At 42.7% G+C, this 19,184-nt stretch overlaps 2 protein-coding genes across 2 annotated transcripts; one reads left to right on the forward strand and one right to left on the reverse strand.

Moving 5' to 3' along the window:
* Nucleotides 1–91: 91 nt before the first annotated feature.
* LOC119227789 (transforming acidic coiled-coil-containing protein 3-like) lies at nucleotides 92–7,807 on the reverse strand. The gene is made up of 17 exons (XM_037486884.2): nucleotides 7,653–7,807; nucleotides 6,210–6,375; nucleotides 5,644–5,771; nucleotides 5,513–5,556; nucleotides 3,302–5,420; nucleotides 3,140–3,179; nucleotides 2,874–3,042; nucleotides 2,708–2,766; nucleotides 2,481–2,611; nucleotides 2,295–2,370; nucleotides 2,113–2,214; nucleotides 1,662–1,729; nucleotides 1,539–1,582; nucleotides 1,297–1,457; nucleotides 1,084–1,190; nucleotides 884–1,004; nucleotides 92–804 (listed from the first exon to the last, which is right to left on the reverse strand). The coding sequence occupies exons 2-17, from the start codon at nucleotides 6,372–6,374 to the stop codon at nucleotides 739–741; spliced, it is 3,600 nt and encodes a 1,199-aa protein (XP_037342781.2). The 5' UTR covers nucleotide 6,375; nucleotides 7,653–7,807; the 3' UTR covers nucleotides 92–738.
* Nucleotides 7,808–8,460: 653 nt separating this feature from the next.
* kif15 (kinesin family member 15) lies at nucleotides 8,461–19,116 on the forward strand. The gene is made up of 35 exons (XM_062557320.1): nucleotides 8,461–8,640; nucleotides 8,958–8,988; nucleotides 9,310–9,496; nucleotides 9,644–9,720; nucleotides 9,845–9,882; nucleotides 9,977–10,074; nucleotides 10,181–10,360; nucleotides 10,593–10,802; nucleotides 10,884–11,009; nucleotides 11,354–11,476; nucleotides 11,585–11,732; nucleotides 12,107–12,186; nucleotides 12,289–12,498; nucleotides 12,877–13,054; nucleotides 13,139–13,247; nucleotides 13,599–13,740; nucleotides 14,069–14,236; nucleotides 14,323–14,451; nucleotides 14,570–14,675; nucleotides 14,778–14,943; nucleotides 15,034–15,184; nucleotides 15,282–15,367; nucleotides 15,462–15,540; nucleotides 15,641–15,727; nucleotides 15,838–15,942; nucleotides 16,104–16,226; nucleotides 16,343–16,489; nucleotides 16,598–16,693; nucleotides 16,809–16,973; nucleotides 17,176–17,276; nucleotides 17,416–17,488; nucleotides 17,573–17,609; nucleotides 17,698–17,846; nucleotides 18,242–18,373; nucleotides 18,478–19,116. The coding sequence occupies exons 1-35, from the start codon at nucleotides 8,622–8,624 to the stop codon at nucleotides 18,550–18,552; spliced, it is 4,131 nt and encodes a 1,376-aa protein (XP_062413304.1). The 5' UTR covers nucleotides 8,461–8,621; the 3' UTR covers nucleotides 18,553–19,116.
* Nucleotides 19,117–19,184: the final 68 nt, after the last annotated feature.

The raw sequence follows: 19,184 nt of genomic DNA on the forward strand, positions 1-19,184 counted from the left end.
TACAGCTCAAAACTGATGGTTCAGTAGTTTAATTAAATTACATGAAAACACAACAGCTACATTCTGAGAAAAAAGGCATGATATTCAGAGTAGTTTTCAGTCAGCTTTCTTTTGAGCGAGCTGAAGTGTCCACAGAGGGCAGCCAGCAGTGGGATGAATAACTGAATAGAGACAAGAGCAGTCTCAGTGCTTTTTAGATGAGTGATGGCCCCTGCAAGACTACACCGAGTGACCAACATCGCCTCCCATTTAAGTGACTCCACCGCCCCCCCCGCCCCCGGTCCGCACTACCACCACCTCATTCAACTCCAATCTAGGTAGGATTTCCTTTCACCAGTTAGGAAGTGCATTGTGATGTGATGGCTTAGGAGAGAAGGGGAGCATTGTATCAGGTAAGCTTTGTTTTGTTGCATTACAGGGAATGAATGAGCTTTGGCTCCAGACGGATGAGGGACAAGTGCATCTGATCGCTTTGTTTGAAGTAAGTATGCAGAGAACATCATTGTTTGGGTTCAAAAAGAGACATGACTTAATCCAAAACGTCGTGGGTCAAGGTTAATGCAAAGACTGCCCCCTGGTGGTTATTTGTCATGCAGACAGACTCTTTATTACAAAGTCGCTAAAACGTGTAAATCATCTTTATTAACTTTTTTTACAGTAACACTGACAAAGACGAACAAAGTACACAAGAATGATCTTGAATGTAATGAAAAAAATATACAGTATTTACAAATGAGCTTAACCCTTCTGGACTTTGGTGATGAGTTCGTCACAAAGTTTGGTGAGCTCTTCAGCCTCCTTCACCTGTACAAATAAAAGATCACATTTCAGGTCTCATCGTCAATACATCTGGAAATGCCCTCCAATTAAAATCTCCACTCACCTTCTGATCCAGGCTCTTCTCCAGCGACTGCGCCTTCAGCTGCTCCCGTCGCAGCTGAGCCTGAAGCGCAGAGACCTCCGCCTTGTTCTTGGACCGCACCTCAGCGATCTCTTCATTTGCACTAGAGGGACGATGAGTGTCAGTCAGACACAGCCGGTCTTGCAATTTTATACTTTTGACGCGTTAATCAAATTTCTTACAGAGAAATTTTCTCCTCAGCATGAGCTTTAAGGGTATGGTAGCGGTGCTCTTCCTTCTTGATCCTTGTCAAATAGTCCTGAGCGCACGCTTTCAGGATCTCTTCATTCTGGGGGAATGTTACAGAAAACCATTTAGCAATCGAACCACCACAGCTTAATAAATAGGCCGTGTTTCTGAGGGTCATAAAAACCCACATACGGTCGTTTTCTAACCTTTTTGTAGCCCTCAACGACACCCTTGTACTTCTCCAGTCTCTTGAACAGGTCGGAGAAAGATCTCTCCATGGCGTTCAGGTCACTGGACACCTGCTCCTTCTCCAGCAGAGCCTCGTCAAGCTTCACCTGGGCCAGATCCTTCTCTTTCTCGTGATCAGCTAAAGAAAATCTATATTATAATACATTCATCTAAAATCCTTGAGAAGTGTATTTCATGTAATTTATATTTATTGACATACTCTGCATTCTCGCCATCACAAGCTCAAATTCCGCAATGATTTTCCTGTGAAAAAACAAGTCGCCAATTTTAGTCAGACGAACATTGTATTAAAATGAACACAATTTAACTCAACCCAGCTTACCTCATTTCTTGAACATCATGAAGTTTCTTATTATACTTTTCACTCCATTGCTCCTCTTTTTCCTTTCCCTGTTTGATAAAGATACATATTCATTTTTAGTAATGGACTTTTTAAAAACAGGAAAGATATCTACAGTATTCAGAGACATAAATTGTAAAGGGTTATATTTTACATAACTAAATATGTACAAAATCATTTATTTTGTTTTAAGAATAGACTGAGTGGTTAAAACAGTTATGCTTACAACTGCTACTGAACACTCTGCGGTCCATCTCCATCTAATTATCTCCAATTTTTAATCAAAAAAGATTTGAGATTGTTTGGAAAACCAATGAAACCACAAAGTGATTTTTTTGGTGTGTTTTCTGATCAAATAGACTGAAACAACAAGACTTCAAAAAGGTAAACCTCTCCCACTTCTGTTTGAATCATAAAATTGGGTGGGACATACTTCTGCCAGGACCCTGGCGATGGCTGCGTCCATATCTTTCTGACTGTACTTCAGCACTTCGATAATGGCCTCCTCTGTGTTCACTGGCTGGGGGAAAGTAGCCTGGATGACAGCAGATGCATGTTGAATATATAGATTTTATTTTGGAGAAAAAGTAAATGATCATTTCCAGAAGGACTTACTGGTGCATCAAAGAGTTTGAAATCATCCTTTTGTTGTCCGCTTGCAGGCTTTTCTGCCACCTGTGGAGTTTCCAGCCTGAGTTGAGGAGCAAACAAAAACTTGTTTAAGGATTTTGTGTCAGACAAACCCAGCTCCAACATTTACAACAGCAGCAGCCAGTGGGTGGAAGCAGAAGTATTTCATACCGTGACACAAAGGCAACGGGGCGGGAGACGTCGCCGTGAGCAACGGGGCCTGCAGCCTTCTTGGGGCTCTCTCTCATCAGAGGGTCAAATTTAAGGTACAAGGATTGTTTCCTCAATGCGGATTCCTTGAACTGTTGGCACATTTGTTTTATATACATTTGAATATGCTTAGGTCAGGCATTGACAATCAAAGAAATCGAGTCAACATGAATGCAGTAAACACTTACATTGCTGGACCCAAACTGTTCGAGGTAATCGATCTGCCCATCCAAGTCATTGGCCATAACTAGAGATAAAGACCATAGATTAATGTGGGGGGGGGAGGGGGGGAGGGGGGGAGAAGGTACACAATGGAAACTACTAAACATGTACTCATTTCCAATGTTTACTTACACAAATTTCCAGGAACAAACTCATTATTGAACTCTGACATGGCGGTGTGCGACTTCTGCTCCGGCTGACACAGTTCAACACCAGGAAGACTCTGCGAGGGTCGTTCAGCTTCAAGGAGAAATCCGCTGTCTTGCTGAGAAGGAGTCTTAGTGTCTGCGTATTCGGCAGTCTGTCATTCCAGGAAGGTAAAATAAATGTTTTTGTAAAAGCACTCCCACCCACAAGGCACAAGTTACATGGATTAGGATTGTGCCAAAGTGCCGTACCTGCCTCCCTGCCCTCTCGGGTTGGACACTCTCTGCAGCGCTAAGGAGGGCAAAAGCAAACAGAAATTAAGTGATGCAGGGAAATCTAGAGTTCACTGCAAATAAATACTTAATGCACTCTAGATTTAAAAAATGTAAAATAAAAAAAAAAGGCACACATACCATGCTGAAGATACAGCGTCCTTCTGAACCGGCCTGTCCGCCTGCTCTGGAATGGAAGCTTCCATGAGCACGGGGCCGGATTTCTTGCCGCACATTGAAGAGTCGTTCACGCTTGCTTTAGTCCCAAAGGGATTGTAGTTTGGCTCATCCAACTTGTCAAAGTCAAACGAGTAGGACGCAGTGGGAACGGGAACGCCAGCGGCATCCGGCCGCGCCGGCGATCCCTTCGGCGGTTTGGCGTCACACGCCGGCTTCCCCTCTACGGGTTTCACCCCCGCTGGCCTTTTGCCAAATTTCTTGGGCGGGGGTCTCCGTTTGACCTCCCTGCCGTCGTCGAAATTAAACTCTAGTTTGACGGCTCCCTCCTTGATTGGGGCATCCGCTGGCGGAGCCACTGCGGGTTCCTTCACAGGCAGAATAGGCCCCTCTTGAGTCACCCCAGGTATGACAACACCGGTGGGTTGATTTTGCTTAATCTGCGCCTCCTCATCGTGGGGGGAGACGCCTGGCGCTGTCCTCACAGGCGAATTCTGGATTTTAGAGCGGCCGGTGTGGAAAGGATCGACTGCGTCGAGGTTGTCAAAGTCCACGGTGTAAGCGCCTTTCGCCGGGAGTGGGGCCTCTTCCACAAAACTGCCAGACGCTTTGTCTTGGTGGACAGCAGGAGACATTTTAGCAGGCTCCCTTTCCTCCGGCGTGGCGGTGCATACACCTCGAACCTCGTCTGCCGGGGCCGTCCCCTCCACGACCGCACTGCCGTCACTGGGGAAGTCGATCGGTTGCGGCGCCGCTTGAGGCAGCGCAGGCGCCTCCGCCACGGTAGGTTCAGCTTCTTTTTTCTGGGTCTCAACAGGTGGGTGAGCGTTTGGCACTTTCCTCTCCAGGACGGGTGAATTTGGGATTTTAGAGCCACCGGTTTGGAAAGGATCGACCGCGTCAAGGTTGTCAAAATCCACCGCGTAAGCGCCTTTCACCAGCAGAGGGGAGTCTTTATCTTGACGCACGGTGGGAGACGTTTGAGCAGGACGAGTTTCCCCTGGTGCGGTGGTGCATGAATCTCGTACCTCGTCTCCCGGGGCCGTCCCCTCTGTGACCACACTGCCGTCAGTGGAGAAGTCGACCAGTTCCAGTGTTGCTTGAGCCAGCTCAGGCCCGTCTACCACATCGGTAGGTTCAGTTTCCTTTTTCTGTGTCTCCTCAACAGGCGGGTGGCCGTGTGGCACGGTCCTCTCCGGGACCGGTGAATTTGGGATTTTGGAGCCGCCGGTTTGGAAAGGATCGACCGCGTCAAGGTTGTCAAAATCCACCCTGTAAGCGCCTTTCACCAGCAGAGGGGCGTCTTCCACAAAACTGCCTGAAACTTTGTCTTGATGCACGGTGGGAGACATTTGAGCAGGACGAGTTTCCCCTGGTGCGGCGGTGCATGAATCTCGTACCTCGTCTCCCGGGGCCGCCCCCTCTGTGACCACACTGCAGTCAGTGGAGAAGTCGACCAGTTCCAGAGTTGCTTGAGCCAGCTCAGGCCCGTCTACCACATCGGTAGGTTCAGTTTCCTTTTTCTGTGTCTCCTCAACAGGCGGGTGGCCGTGTGGCACGGTCCTCTCCGGGACCGGTGAATTTGGGATTTTGGAGCCGCCGGTTTGGAAAGGATTGATCGTGTCAAGGTTGTCAAAATCAAAAGTGTAAGCCCCGTCGGACGTCAGAGGGGCGTCTTCCAAAAAGCTGCCGGGCTCTTTGTCTTGATGGACATTTGAGGACACTCTTTCGGGTTGTTTATCATCAGGTGTGGCGGTGCAGGAATCTTGTTCCTCAACGCGGTGGACCTTCGCCACTGTGACCACGCTGCTATCTCTGGAGCTGATGTCGGCCGAGACGTCAACCAGGGAGCTTTCCACAGACTGGGTGAATGGAAGGGTCTCGTCTAGCGCCGTTTCCATTTTGGCGGGCTCCTCCCAGTTGTTCTCTGGTTCCGGAGGGTTTTCGAGAAAGGGCCTCGCGGGAGAAAGCACCGTGGTTACCGAACTCAGAAATGGATTGATGGAGTCGAGGTTGTCGAAATCAAACTGATAACCTCCCTTGCTTTGTATCGGCATGTCATCATCAGGGTAAGATGACACCTCTGTAGGAAATCCAAGGAGATGATCACCAATGCAGCAAATTCAGAGATATTGATGGAAAATATTTGATCATAACTAATGTTGGATGAATTACCTTGTTTGGGCTCAGGCTGCTCAGTGGCCTCTTTTGGTAAAGTACTATTAAAAATGGAAAAAAAGCCTTGGTTACCTAAACAGATCAGTCACTTATTGGACGCTTGTTGCAGTGTGAGAAATGTTACATACTTTATTTTATCAAAGTTTAAGGACTCCGTCCCTTTTGTGCGCTCGTCCACACTCGCCATCTTGAGCGACTTGCTGGGAGATACAATTCTCTTAGTCACAGGGTCTCTTCTTGGAGTCTGAAAAGCCACCTACACACAAGTAACTTAATCAGTACTATAAATGTTACAGCAGAAAAAGGTAAACAAATAGCCAGCCTTGTCGCCATTGCCGTACCTAACACAAGCTAGCATAGTTTCCAAATGTACGCTTGAAACATGTCTGAAACTTGAGCTTTGTCAACTCAACCCATGTGTTTAGTTCGATTTAATTACCAACTGTTTAAAGTTGTGTAGAACTTTGCTGCAAATTGTTCAGGGAGGGTAAAAACCCAAATGTAATAAAAATGGAAAAAAGGTGTTAAATGTTAGCAGGGTCAACAACAATAGTTGGGAGCCGTCCATCCTTCAGATTGACAAAGACTTTGTTTGGGGACACATACGCACATCATTTTTAGCCTACAGTCATTGTATTTGTGTCATAAATCAAGATGAGGACACAACAATCCACATGCAGAGCAGCCTCTGTACCTTTGTTCCCTTTGGCACCGTCTTGCTGGGCAGGTTCTCGGTCTGACGCAGGATGGAGGGTCTCCCAGTTGGCTGATCCAGGGCAAAAATGTCGTTAATTGAGCTGTTGTGCTTTCCTCCAGGACAGACCCCACGATTCTCATCATTGACGTCAACGGAACTCATTCTGTGAAAGCAGAGGGACGAACAAAGTTAGAAAGGCTGCAACGAGCAGACGACACACCAAGGGAGGCACCGCCCAGAAAGCTGCACCTAGTTGATAAGACACTTTTGGTTCTATGGGTTTACCGACCTGCGTAAAAAGGATCCACACAGAGAAAGGTGACAAAAAGGTTTAGAGCGGAATAAAGGGAAATATGACTTGACAATTAAACTGTGCTGGTGGATCATGGTTGGCACATGCAACAACAAACTGAATCCCTGAAAGTCACATGAAAGATTGAGTCAGTTGATATCCACTTGTGGCTGATAGATGTTGGTATAGGCAGAGTGTACCTGTTGTACCAATATGGAGTTGAAAAATTGACTACAGCTATGCCAAAATATTTGATCCAAAATGTTTTGCTATAACTTATTTGGTCCACCAGAGGGCGCTGACAGGTTAATTTTTCAACTATAAAAAGTAAAGTTCAGTAAATCAAATTCAAAACTAATTTCAGCCAATACACCATAACCTAATCGAACTGTAATAATATTGCATTATCAATTTAACTGATAAATCAGCGCCAATAAGTAGGCTATAGTGAGCTCTGTTCTATGAGACAATAGATCTGACATATCCTAGCAGGTTAAGCAAAGGATTAATAAGTTACATACAACAATTCCTTGGCTCCATTTAATGGGTACAGGGGCCTTGGGAGAGTAGTGTGCAGGAATGGTTAATGTTATCAGGCACCTAGTTATGCTTTTCGTTCAAACATGTCTGCTATGAAAAAGATCTATTAAACAGATTGGGGAAAACGTCCTCAAACCATCGTAACACTGACTAGGAGTCTCACTTTGTTTGCTTTAATAAACGTCACATGATGACGGATTTTGTTGGTTTTGATGTCCATACGTGGAGAGTTTGAGTAGCGATAACACAAACGTCTTTGAAATCTTGCTCCCAAATATTTCACATGTTGACAGATGGGTGAGGCATCGATGTGTGCTCACAATGGACAAAGACTTCTAAATTCGCGGAAGGCCAGTAACTGGTTGAATCACGAGAGAGTACGGCTCACGTCAGTGAATCATGTGTCTAAATGATGTCTGCGTGGAGGAACGCTTAATAACTGATTTTGCGAACGGCACCATTCGACGTTAGCGTTGTCCCAACAGCCACCAACGTCACCGTGGACTAACGTTACGAACTGTTGACGTTACCGTAATGCGGAGTGAAATAAAGACGTAAGAACAGAAGGCGTGAGTTACTAAATGATTAGTCCATATTCACAACCTTACCTTCACAAAAAATAGCAGATGAAGTGTGTCGATATTACAACGTCTTTCGTCAACGCATCCGACGACCACGGAGGGCTGGTGTGCTTTTGAAAACCCCTCGCCTTGTCTCGCCAACAACCGTTTGGAATTTAAAAGTCTTGAAACGTACCAATGAAATCGCGAGACACATTCAAAGGACACGCTTCCTGGTTAAGCAGCCAATCGCGCTGGAGAACGGATTTGAGCCAATCAACGACACATGTCAAAGATAACAGACGTGGCAAGATCGTGTTGCTACCAACATTCTCGTCAACTCGCTTTTAGTTGTTATGTGGACCGTTTTATGTACATTCTATGATCAGGACATACTTACTCCACTAAGCGCATTCAAGGTTGACATGTTATTAAAGCGCAATGCGGATTTTACTGTTGAATACATAATGCTTTGAGTAAGACAAAAGTAAAATGTCATTTGGTTTGTATGAGAGGTATTGGAAGGGGCAAGTTCAGGAGACTTTTCGCATTTGTTGTTTTTCTTATTCTTCGAACACATATTATATATATATATATATATATATATATATATATATATATATATATATATATATATATATATATATATATATATATATATATATATATATATATATATATACTCGTGATAGTAATTTGTTTGGTTCCTTCTCCGGATTTACATGCACGTAAAATCTAAAGCTATATCTGTACGTGCACGCGTTCGGTGTACGTTAGGCGGCAGTGTGCAGAATGCTCACGGGTTTGTAGCCCTACCTCACGGAAAAAGAAGAAGAAGAGGCGCGCGCGCGCACAGACACACACACACACGCTCGCGCGCGCGCACACATACGAAGAAGAAGAAAAAGATGTCGTGCGCGCCATTTCCGAAAGATGTAAACATCGGCTGCTATGAAGAAAGTTATTTTTTCCACATAACGTCAACGTTAAGACCGAACTTTTAAAAATCTGTCAACAATGTATTCCAGCGGAAAAGGTAACGTTAGCGCAGCCAACATGTGTTAGCAACTAAAATGTTAACGTGTTTTATCTTTTATGGTAACCCTAGCTGAGTTACTTCTATCTAAAGTTAGCAGTTAACCTTTGTTGGCTAACTTAAGCTAGGTCGGTTTACTCACCTTAACGACATGTAACGTTACACCATCTATCATTTGGAATGCGCACTTATAGGTTTACTTGACTACCTAACTAACATTAATGAAGCTAACCGTAGCGCACATACCGTCTGGAAACACCTCTTGGAAGTCAGAATATATTCTTTAAAAAAGGTTAATCATACAATTTTGTTTACAGGATCTGGCGATTCAAGTCATCTCGTTGGCAGGTAACTAATGTAACTTTTCCTTTAGGATGCTTTGCTTCTTTCAACAAGAAAAACAACATTAAAATCGGGGATACTTTGTACGTGAACTATAGGCGTATTTCTGTGTGTGTGGCTATTTTTTGTCTTAATGTGATTATGAATTTCACATTTGTGTTTAATAAATAGACAGAGGAGGGCCGCTCCATTAGACTCCATGTTTTACGTTCTCCTAGATTCATGGGAAAATGTGAACTGTTACTTTTCATCGTGAACCTTTAGCTTTCACCATCATCAGCTTAACTTTCATGTCCTAAAAAGTTGTTTATTTTTCCGGTAATACAGCTGTGATGGCGATTCCATCAAAGTTTTTGTGCGAGTGCGACCTCTGACCCAGAGCACTGGGCTGACCACTGATAGAGACCAGAAGCTGTGTCTCACAGTCACCTCACCCAACACCATCCGTCTGCTGTCAAAACCAGAACCACGAACCTTCACTTATGATCATGTTGCTGACATGGACACATCTCAGGTAGGAGGCTTACAGTTAGTTTTGCTGCATGTTAATAACTCACTATCTCGACAGTCTAATAATAAACCAAATTGATCTGCGCAGGATGTGTAAACTAACAAAGTTGGTCCTGGTCGGTTTGTGTTCGATTTTTATATTTTTCAACAGGATTCTGTGTTCTCCAGTGTTGCCAAGAATATTGTTGAGTCTTGCATGAATGGATACAATGGTACTATATTTGCATAGTAAGTGCTCTCTACGTTGGCCGTAAAATGTATGAAATTACACATATTTTATGGAAGAATTGCACTACACTTCATACGCAGCGCCCATTCTATTCCTTATTGGATTCTGCTCTTGTTTCTCTAGCGGACAAACGGGCTCAGGGAAAACCTTCACCATGCTTGGTGAGGATTCAGCATATTTTTTAAATTGTGTACGACATATACTTTAAGATCAAGAATAGAATAATTGTAGTGACTCTTTTGTCTTCCATTCTAGGACCATCTGAGTTGGATAACTTCACAGATGAACTAAGAGGGGTCATCCCTCGAAGTTTTGAGTACCTATTTTTTCTCATCAACAGAGAAGTGGAAAAGGTGAGCTGTAACATTTTATCACCATGAAGTTCTTGTAAACTAATACGGCATGTTTGTTTTACTAATTAAGTTGATCCTTTTTTTTCTTCTTTTTTTTTTCTAAAAGTCTGGCCAGTCCAAGAGTTTTCTTTGTAAATGTTCGTTTATTGAGATTTACAACGAACAAATCTATGACCTTCTGGACACAGCCTCAGCCAGCCTTTTCCTCAGGGAGAACATCAAAAAAGGTCTTTTTGTTGAGGGAGCTGTGGAGAAGTTTGTCAACTCAGCCGCCGAAGCCTACCAGGTATAAATTCTTTTCTTCTTGTGATTTAGTTTTTTGAGCTGTATAAAAACTGGTAATAGATAAAAACCACATAACATAAAGCCATATTTTCGGTAATTTGTTTGAGCTTCATGAAGTGTCAAATTATTACACAGAGTGGAGTGACCCTTAAATGGGTAATTGATTTAATGCAGGTTCCAGTTGAAGAAATGTACTTTGGAAGTGTACATCATTTGTGTTAACTACTACTTAGGTGCTGTCTATGGGCTGGCGAAATCGACGCGTCGCTTCCACCTCCATGAACCGAGAGTCTTCCCGATCTCACGCAGTGTTCACCATGACCTTGGAGTCCAAGGAGTCTATCAATGACGTGGTGAACATCCGGATGTCTCAGTTGAATCTGGTAGATCTGGCAGGTTCTGAAAGGCAGAAAGACACGCATACAGAAGGCTCCAGACTCAAGGTGAAGCTTCATCCATGAATTCCGTCTCCTACTGAGCGTTTCTGTGGCTAACCGCTATTGTCTCAATTGTTTCTCTTTCAGGAGGCCAGCAGCATCAATCGCTCTCTGATGTGTCTCGGTCAGGTGATAATGGCACTGGTCGATGTGTCCAATGGGAAAAACCGCCACATTTGCTACAGAGATTCTAAACTGACCTTCTTGTTAAGGGTCAGTGAATGTAACTTGACTGTGGCTTTGATGGAGGTTTTTTGTTTTTTGTTGCTGAGATTTATTATGGAGTCAACTTCCCTAGGATTTTTGGTTTGTTTGTTTAGTAGCATAACTCAAATGCAATTACAAAGTAAAATACCCATTTTCATGCTTCTGTTCATGTCTTCTTAAATCAATTATTACAACAAGATTGATTCAAATATTTGTGAATGTGAATACATTTAAAAGAATATTCATTAATATTCCGGTAGAATATAATGCAACATTTGCAGATCAGGTTGCTTGCACTTTTATAGTTTGAATAGACCATACCACTGTAACAATTATTATTGCTTTTTCAGGATTCTCTTGGCGGAAATGCAAAGACTTACATCATTGCCAATGTGCATCCTGGTTCAAAGTGTTTTGGAGAAACACTGTCCACCTTGCAGTTTGCTCAGAGAGCAAAGTTGATCAAGAATAAGGTATCTGTCATCAACACAACTATATACAATATCAAAACCTAGTGGATGTGACCAAGTACTGGTGATTTCAAAGAGCGCTTTTTCATCCATTTGCTATTATTTTGCCAGGCCATTATCAATGAAGACACACAGGGAAATGTGAGGCAGTTACAAGCTGAGTTGAAGAAGCTGAGAGAGCAGCTTGCTCAGTCACTAACTTTCCGACCAGTGGACTGTGGAAGAGATGTAGCGCCTGGAGGACCTGAACTCCCCAAAGGTGACAATACACGGAGCAACAGCACATTTTCTAACCGTACCCTCCCTTTTATTATTCTGCATAAATATGTGTATTTCCTTAAGAGTACTGTTTCGGATGAGGAAAAAGTCTGACTAATGACTAATATGTACATGATTAACTATACTATTGCGGTCTCTGCTAGCATACCTACGTATGAGTGAACAAAACAGAATTGATATTAACATTTTTAGATTAAATGAAATCAAAACTATTTTCACACATGAAAAATGTAACAAACGTATGTTTTAAATAACAACACAGGTGACTGTATTGTATGCACCTGCTACTAAACACATTTTTTCTGCTACGTTTCAAAAGTATAATTCAGCTTTTCTCATCCGGTCCATCCCTAGAAAGCCAGCATGAGTCCTCATATAAAGCAAAGTTTATGGCTTCTGTCCGTCTGTGGAGGAAGCGAGAAGAGGAGAAGAGGGTATGGGATCTATATATTTTTTTACACTGTCCTTTGTTTGGGGAAATGCTGTTTTAATGTTGATGCAGGAAACTTAACTTAGGAAATATTTGTTACACTCAGGTGCTGTTTGAGAAAGTGGCTAAGCTTGAGGAAGCCTGGACCCAGAAGGACAAGTTCATTCACTCGAGCCGAATGATTATCAAGTTTCGAGAGGACCACATCAATCGCCTTGAAAACAAATGGAAGACCGGACAAGGCTCACTCACAGACCAGGAGACTCAGTCTCTGATTGATCAGCTCAAAGAAGAGATCATGATCTTAAGAGACCAGGTATAACATCTGATACCACTTAAACAGAGCCAGACTCACTAACAAGGACTCTATATTTGTTGTTCATGTTACAAACACCTAGATCACTGAATATGTGTGAATTAGACATTCAGAATTCAAAATACTTTATTGATCTTTTGGGGGAAACTGATACGTAATAGTTTGTTTACATAATGATGCAATATAAACAAGATATGTGGAGAAAATGTATGTATAACTACAGGAGATGTGGAGGAGAGGTTTATGTGACTCGTACTTGTCTGACCCATAGCTTCCTCTGGAGGACCTATAGTTCAGATGTGCAAAACATCCTTTTTATTTTCACATGATTAATTATTTACAATTAATCATTCTATATATTGTCTGCCCCTTTTTTAGGTTGAACATCACCCAAAGATGACGCGATGTGTAGCAGAGAACTTCAGCCTCAGAGAGGAGATTCGTCAGCTTCGTTGTCTTGAATCAGTTGTAAGAGCTGAAGAAGATTCGCTGCAGGTTGCTGCTGAGTTGGAAGAGGCCTTCGAGAGGGCTATGGAAACAGAAAGACCAACAGAGAGTAAGATAACACTGTTTTAGTGGAGCAAGCGCGATGAATGTCGGTCCACAGTTCCAGCAACTTCTCCTACACCTCTGCCCTTAGATTCTGTCCCGGCTGCTGCAATTGAGAAGCTGAAGGCTCAGCTGCTCCAGAAGCAGTCTGACCTCACTGGTGTATTTCAGGCCTTTGAGGAGTACAAAGAAATCACCAGGTGAGAGGGTTATTTAATGAAGAAAAACCAAGTTTAAGCTAAACCCACATGGGTGTATTTCAGACAAGCAGAGCAGATGTTTAGGAACAAAGTAATGTATCTTTAACTAAGGAGCTCCTTTGTGAAAACGCACATCACATCTATAGCGTACGTCTGTATAGTGAAGCAGCACCTTGGTTTCTTGACATACATTTGCGCTGGTTAATGTGAAGAAAAGCATCTTTCTGTTTCATTCAATTTATTGTGACAATCCATCTTAATGAAACCTGCTGGTTTTCATGCAATGCCTTTTATAACGCTTACGGTTTACAGAGATTAATGTGGATTTTTGGATGGTGCTTTGTCTTCTAGCAAACAGATGTTACAACTGGAGTCTGAGAAAAGATATCTTGACAAGTCCAACAGGCATTTGGAAAACATTTTGGAAGCCACCAACGCTTACAAAATGAAGGAAGTTTCTGAGCTGAACAGAATTCACGTTGAAACTATAAAGGTGAGTGGAATTTTAAAATCCAGCCAAACTATAGGTAAGGGAGGTAAGGCAGCCAAACCTCCCTCACTTCTTTTGCCAAGGTGGTTTTGTTTGTGTCTTTGTCAGCCTGATTAGAGAAATACTACAGGTCCAATTTAAATGAAACCTTGTGGGGGTAGTGTATAGCGTGGGCTAAGGACCTATTGCATTATATACCGTGGTGTTGATGGAGGTCTGTACTCTCTGAGTGCCCCTCTAGGTTTAATGTATTTGGATTGTCTTTCAGATTCTCTAACAAGTACTGTGAAGTGTAATTATCTTTTTATCCATCCAATGTCTGTTTTACCAGATTCTTACCACGCCCACCAAAGCATACAGCTTGCGGTCCCGTTTTGTGCCTCTCTCCAGCCCGGACCACCTGACTGGGACGGACAATGATGCAGACAACATTTGGACGGAGCAGCTTCCTTCAGACACGAACGAGATGGCCTTAACCGAGGAACTCGGCCAAGTGCAGGTACGGAAGTGTTGAGTGTCCTCCCAAAATGTTTGTCGAAAAGTCTGAATTGTCACTTTCTCATAATTTCTCTAAATCCTCACCAGGAACAAGCCTGCCGTGCTCAGATACAATTCAATGAGGAAGAGCTGAAGAACAGCAAGCTTTTGCAGCAAATCACAAAGCTGGAAGAGCAGATCGCTCTGATATCGGAAGAGTGTGACCGCAAGGAGGAGGTAGAATCTCTTTGTGTTCCTCCTTTACGGTTTTGCCCTATCAAAAAATGTAATGTAAAAAAACCCTGATGCCCTTAAACTTAAAAAAAAAAAAAAATGTTCTTCACGTCTGACGCAGCTACTTTCTTGTGAGCGAGCTAACCGAAACAAAGACCAACTCAACCTGCAAGCAACGGTCTGTGAGCTGCAACAGAGCCTCCTGTCTGAACAGCAAGCTGCACAGGGTTAGGATACACATATTCATCCTCTATTGTTTAAATCTTGGGTGTTAGATGGAGGGGGTGAAAATGGCACTGTGGGGAAAACTTCCTTTTTCCTCCTTTCAGTGCTGAGGGGTGAGGTCCGTGATCTGCGCCTGGTGCTGCAGTCGTCTGATTCCGAGCTGGCCGCTGTGAGGAGCGAGCTAAGAGACGGCCTGAGCGAGAAGCAGAGAGAGACGAGCCAGCTCTCCGCCAGTCTTATCAGCACACAGCTGCGGCTGGACAAAGTCCAGTAAGCAGGAGTTTGATACCTCCGCACTGTGTCACTTCATGAACAGATTATGTGATTCATGTGCCCACAAGTACCGCGTCTTTGTTGCAGGATGGAGTGGGAGCAGCTTCTGGAGCAGCATCGGTCACTGCAGGATTCATCTGACCAGCTCCAAGCCGAGGCCAAGTTTGAGGCTGATCAGGCAAGACAGAAGCTGCAGGACAGGCAGCAAGAGATTGCTGAACTGCAGGCACGGCTCACGGTCAGTGAGCTCATTAACGCACCTTTTGTTCTTTTGCTTCCTGAAATTTACACCGTTGTCTCTGAACTGTCCTTCATTTATTTGTTTTCTGTTGTAGGATTTGAATAGTTCTCTGCAGACTGAGCAAGAGCACACCAGAACCCTGATGTCTCAGTTGAAAGAAAACAAAGAGAGCACATCAAAGTAAGTGTGTTTAAAGCGTTCTCCCTTTTAAAAATTTTTTTTAGAGCTTTTTAACACTCAAAATAACTTGCGCAAACTTGCTGTGTGCCTTCAGAGAAATTATAGAAACCGTGGAGCAGAATACACAGCTTAAAAAACACGTCTCAGACCTGACACAACAACTTCAACAACAGGTCAGTCCTAAGAAAATGCATGTCTGAAAAGAGTAGGTATCATTAAGACAGTAAATCCAGCTCGGCATCTTCACCTTGTCGTCTGATTTTTGTTTTGAAGGCATCGGAAATTAACAATCTTGAGCAAAATTCCCTCTCTGCCAACGAAACGATAAAAAGCTTGGAACAGAAGATTGAACAGGATAAAGTAAGCCTGAGTGATTCATTCTCACTTATTTCTTATTTCAATGAATGTAATTCCTTTGATAATGCTACCGCCCTAAATCCGCCCCCTCCCTCCCCTGTGTATTGTGACAGGCTGTTGTTGTAGATCTCATCAACCAAACCCGAGACCTCCGCAGTGAGCTGAGCCAGAAGGACCAGACCATGAGCAACCTGTCCGGGGACATCAGAGACATGACGGTACGTTACTCTTCCACCTACTGCCCTTTTTTTTATGTTGCCTTAAATAACGTCATTGTTTGCTCTAGTAGCCGATTCCGTTACCCAAGCACCTCATACTGTAAATAGGTTTAATGTTTAAATTAGACATGCTTATGATGATATCAGTGTCACTCCTCCAGGCCAAGTTCAATGCTACCTGTCTGGAAAGGGAGGATATCCGGGAGCACAACTCTAAGATGCAAGCAGAAATCTATGATCTGAAAGAATCTTTAGACAGACGGGTAGCCTCCAACCAAATAGAGGTACGTTTCATCATGTTCAACATATTATTATTATTATCATCATTCTTATTAAAAAAGTGTTGTTTTTTTAGATTTACTGCAATATTCATTGTGTGTGTGTGTGTGTCTGCACTCAGCTGGAGGTGTTGCAAGAGGAAGTTGTCTATGCCACGGAGGAGGTTGAGAGACTCACTAAAGTCATTGATGAGCAGAACAGCCTCCTCCAGGCCTCTCAAGAGCAAACAGCCGAGAAGGACGTCACGATCCAAAACCTACAGCAGGAGGTGACAATCTTTTGTTATCATCTCAACACAGAGCAAATAACCAGTACGGTCGAACAAATCTAAAGAAAACATTTTACCGAAATAATAAAACTCTCCTCTTTCTATTAGATTCAACAACACCAAGAAGCTGTTGAGAGAACTTTACGAAATGGAAATTTCAAATCCTTGATGGATGTTAAAAACACACCTAAATCATTACCTCGGGTAAGAATTGTCCCTGGTTTCTTTTTTTTTTACTTTACTTACTTCATTATTCATTAACATTTGCAATAAGAAATCCCCCCGCCCCCTCACCAAAACCTTTCCCCTGTCTCTGAAGACACCCTGCACCCCAGGAAGTTTCAACAGGGACTTGACCCAGGTGCTCGAAAGCCAGGAGAGGGAGCTGGAGAACCGCCGCTCCTCCATGGTGACCATGGAGATTCTTTTAACAGAGCTGAATGCTGAGAGGGTCGCCAAGAATGAGGAGATCCAACGGCTTAAGGTTTGTCTTTGAAAGAGTTGAATTAATCTATAGCTATTCATCACCGAACTGCAATCTCCAATGATTTTGGTCATAGCAGACCCTTCTAGTGTACTATCTCTACTGCTAAATCTAAACCGTTTTAAATAACAGCGTAAAATTTTTGTTGATATTTCGTGCCTTTTTGAGGTGTAGTCTGATAACAGGATGTCACTGTCCTCAGATGCAACTGACTGAGAAAGAGTTGGTCCGGATTCAGATCCAGTCTTTACTCGACCAGTTTTACAACAAGCAGAGCCAGACACCGAGTGGAGATAACAACAGGTAGTTTATTCATCATTTAGCTTTCCACTGCCTGAAAACACAGCACATCATCAGTAATTCATTTCAGCTTTTATCTTTGAGCTTTCAACATTCTGACGCATTTTCTGCAGGAACAGCATTCTCTTGTGTTTATTGTCAGTTTCAGTGAAGAGTTGAATGGAGCCATCAAGCAAACTATACTTAAAGAGCTACAGGAGGAGAGAGAAGAGAAGGTTTGTGTTTGTTTATCTACTAGTTTTATTTTTTCTGTTTGGAATAATCAGTTATTAATCGGTTCACCTCTCATTAATCAACAGGGCAAAATAATGCAGAAGCTCTCTGAAAGCCATAAAAGGTAAGGCCCTCTTAAGTGAATAATTCAGCATTTTGCCATTGTATTTCAGGTCTTATGATTAATGCTTGATATGTGTTTTTTTTTTCTGTGCACCATGCATAAGGCTGCAGGCGCAGGATTCAATGTTGGCCCAGTCCCAAACCTGCGTCCAGGAGCTGACCACCGAGCTGAGGAATCGCTGCCTCGAGTTGAGAGACCTGAACCTGAGGGTGCAGGATGAGGAAAAACTACTCCAGGTCAGAGTTCAGAGCAGATAATCATCTTTCACTAGCTAACGAGTCGCTGCTTCAACTCTGGAAGATTGACACAATGTAATAAGCATGACACTAGATGGTACGCCATCTTTGGCGGTCCGATAATGTGGACAGTTACCGATTGCGCCGTAAAAATGTTTTGTTCAACTCCTTTGGAGGTCAAGTTGGCAGATTGGAGAGTTATACGTTTTGGTTTTAAGAAGATTGATATTCCAATTTAAAATTATTTGGGTTTGAAGTTGCATAAGGTGTCGAACTTAATACTGATAATGAATGGTGAGGTCCTCATAGCGTATAAAATATTAGACAATGGTGAAGATCGCATGTCATATTTGACTCGTAACATTATCATGGTTGTTCTTATTTCTGTTTTACAGGAGAACGAGGTCCTCCGCAGGCAGAATGTTAAGCTGTCGGAGGAGAATGGGAAACTTGTGGGGCATAAGAATCACAAACAGAGGATTGAATATCTGGTGAAGCTGAAAATGGACAACACCAAACTTCAAGAGGTAACATTTTTTTTTATATAATCAAATATTTTTTTCTTTGACAATGTGAAAACTGCCAACTCATTACGTCAATTCACTTTGTGTATTTTTCATTTTTTTTAAAGGAAAATATAAAGCTCAAAACAGAGATGACGTTAATGCGGGACAGCGGTGGATGTCCGCCATTGGATTTGTCATAAATCCTTGATTCTTTAAGTGTTTGAATCTCTGTATTTTGCATCTTTCCCAGTGAAAATTATTTTCTAATGTTTTTAATTGAGCATTGAAGTGGGCAGGTATTTTAATGGTTTAAAGTACAAAGAGATTCTGGGTTATATTTTGCTCTTGATGTAATTCTATTTCTTACACCTCCTACAAAGTGATCTGGAAGCATACTGGCCCTTCTCCATTTATCTGATTTTGTAGCAGAATAAAAGCCACCAAGAGTATGTAGAGATTTGTTTGGATGAACTCTGCATTAGTCTAGCTCCATCTCTGTTGTGTTTCCTTTTTAGATTAGTAAACCTACTCAACTTTTTATCACGGACCTCATTGAAATTACAACAATGTGTAACCTAATCTTAATGTGAACTCTGGGCATTTCTGTGTTCACCATTTTTCCGGTTCTTATGTCTAGTGCTGTTAATGTACTGTATCCACTATATATGGTTCTATGCTGTAAAGCCAATGCAGTTTTTTTTTAAAGAATAATGAACTTTTTAAAAACGTACAAAAAAATACTGTTATTAAAATCGTTTCTCTTATTTGGTGGTATTGTTTTTTTCCGAACAGTTAAAATAATGGGCTGTTAAACCTGCTACGTACACGTGTA

The sequence above is a fragment of the Pungitius pungitius genome, chromosome 14 (assembly GCF_949316345.1).
Source record: "Pungitius pungitius chromosome 14, fPunPun2.1, whole genome shotgun sequence".
NCBI lineage: Eukaryota > Metazoa > Chordata > Actinopteri > Perciformes > Gasterosteidae > Pungitius > Pungitius pungitius.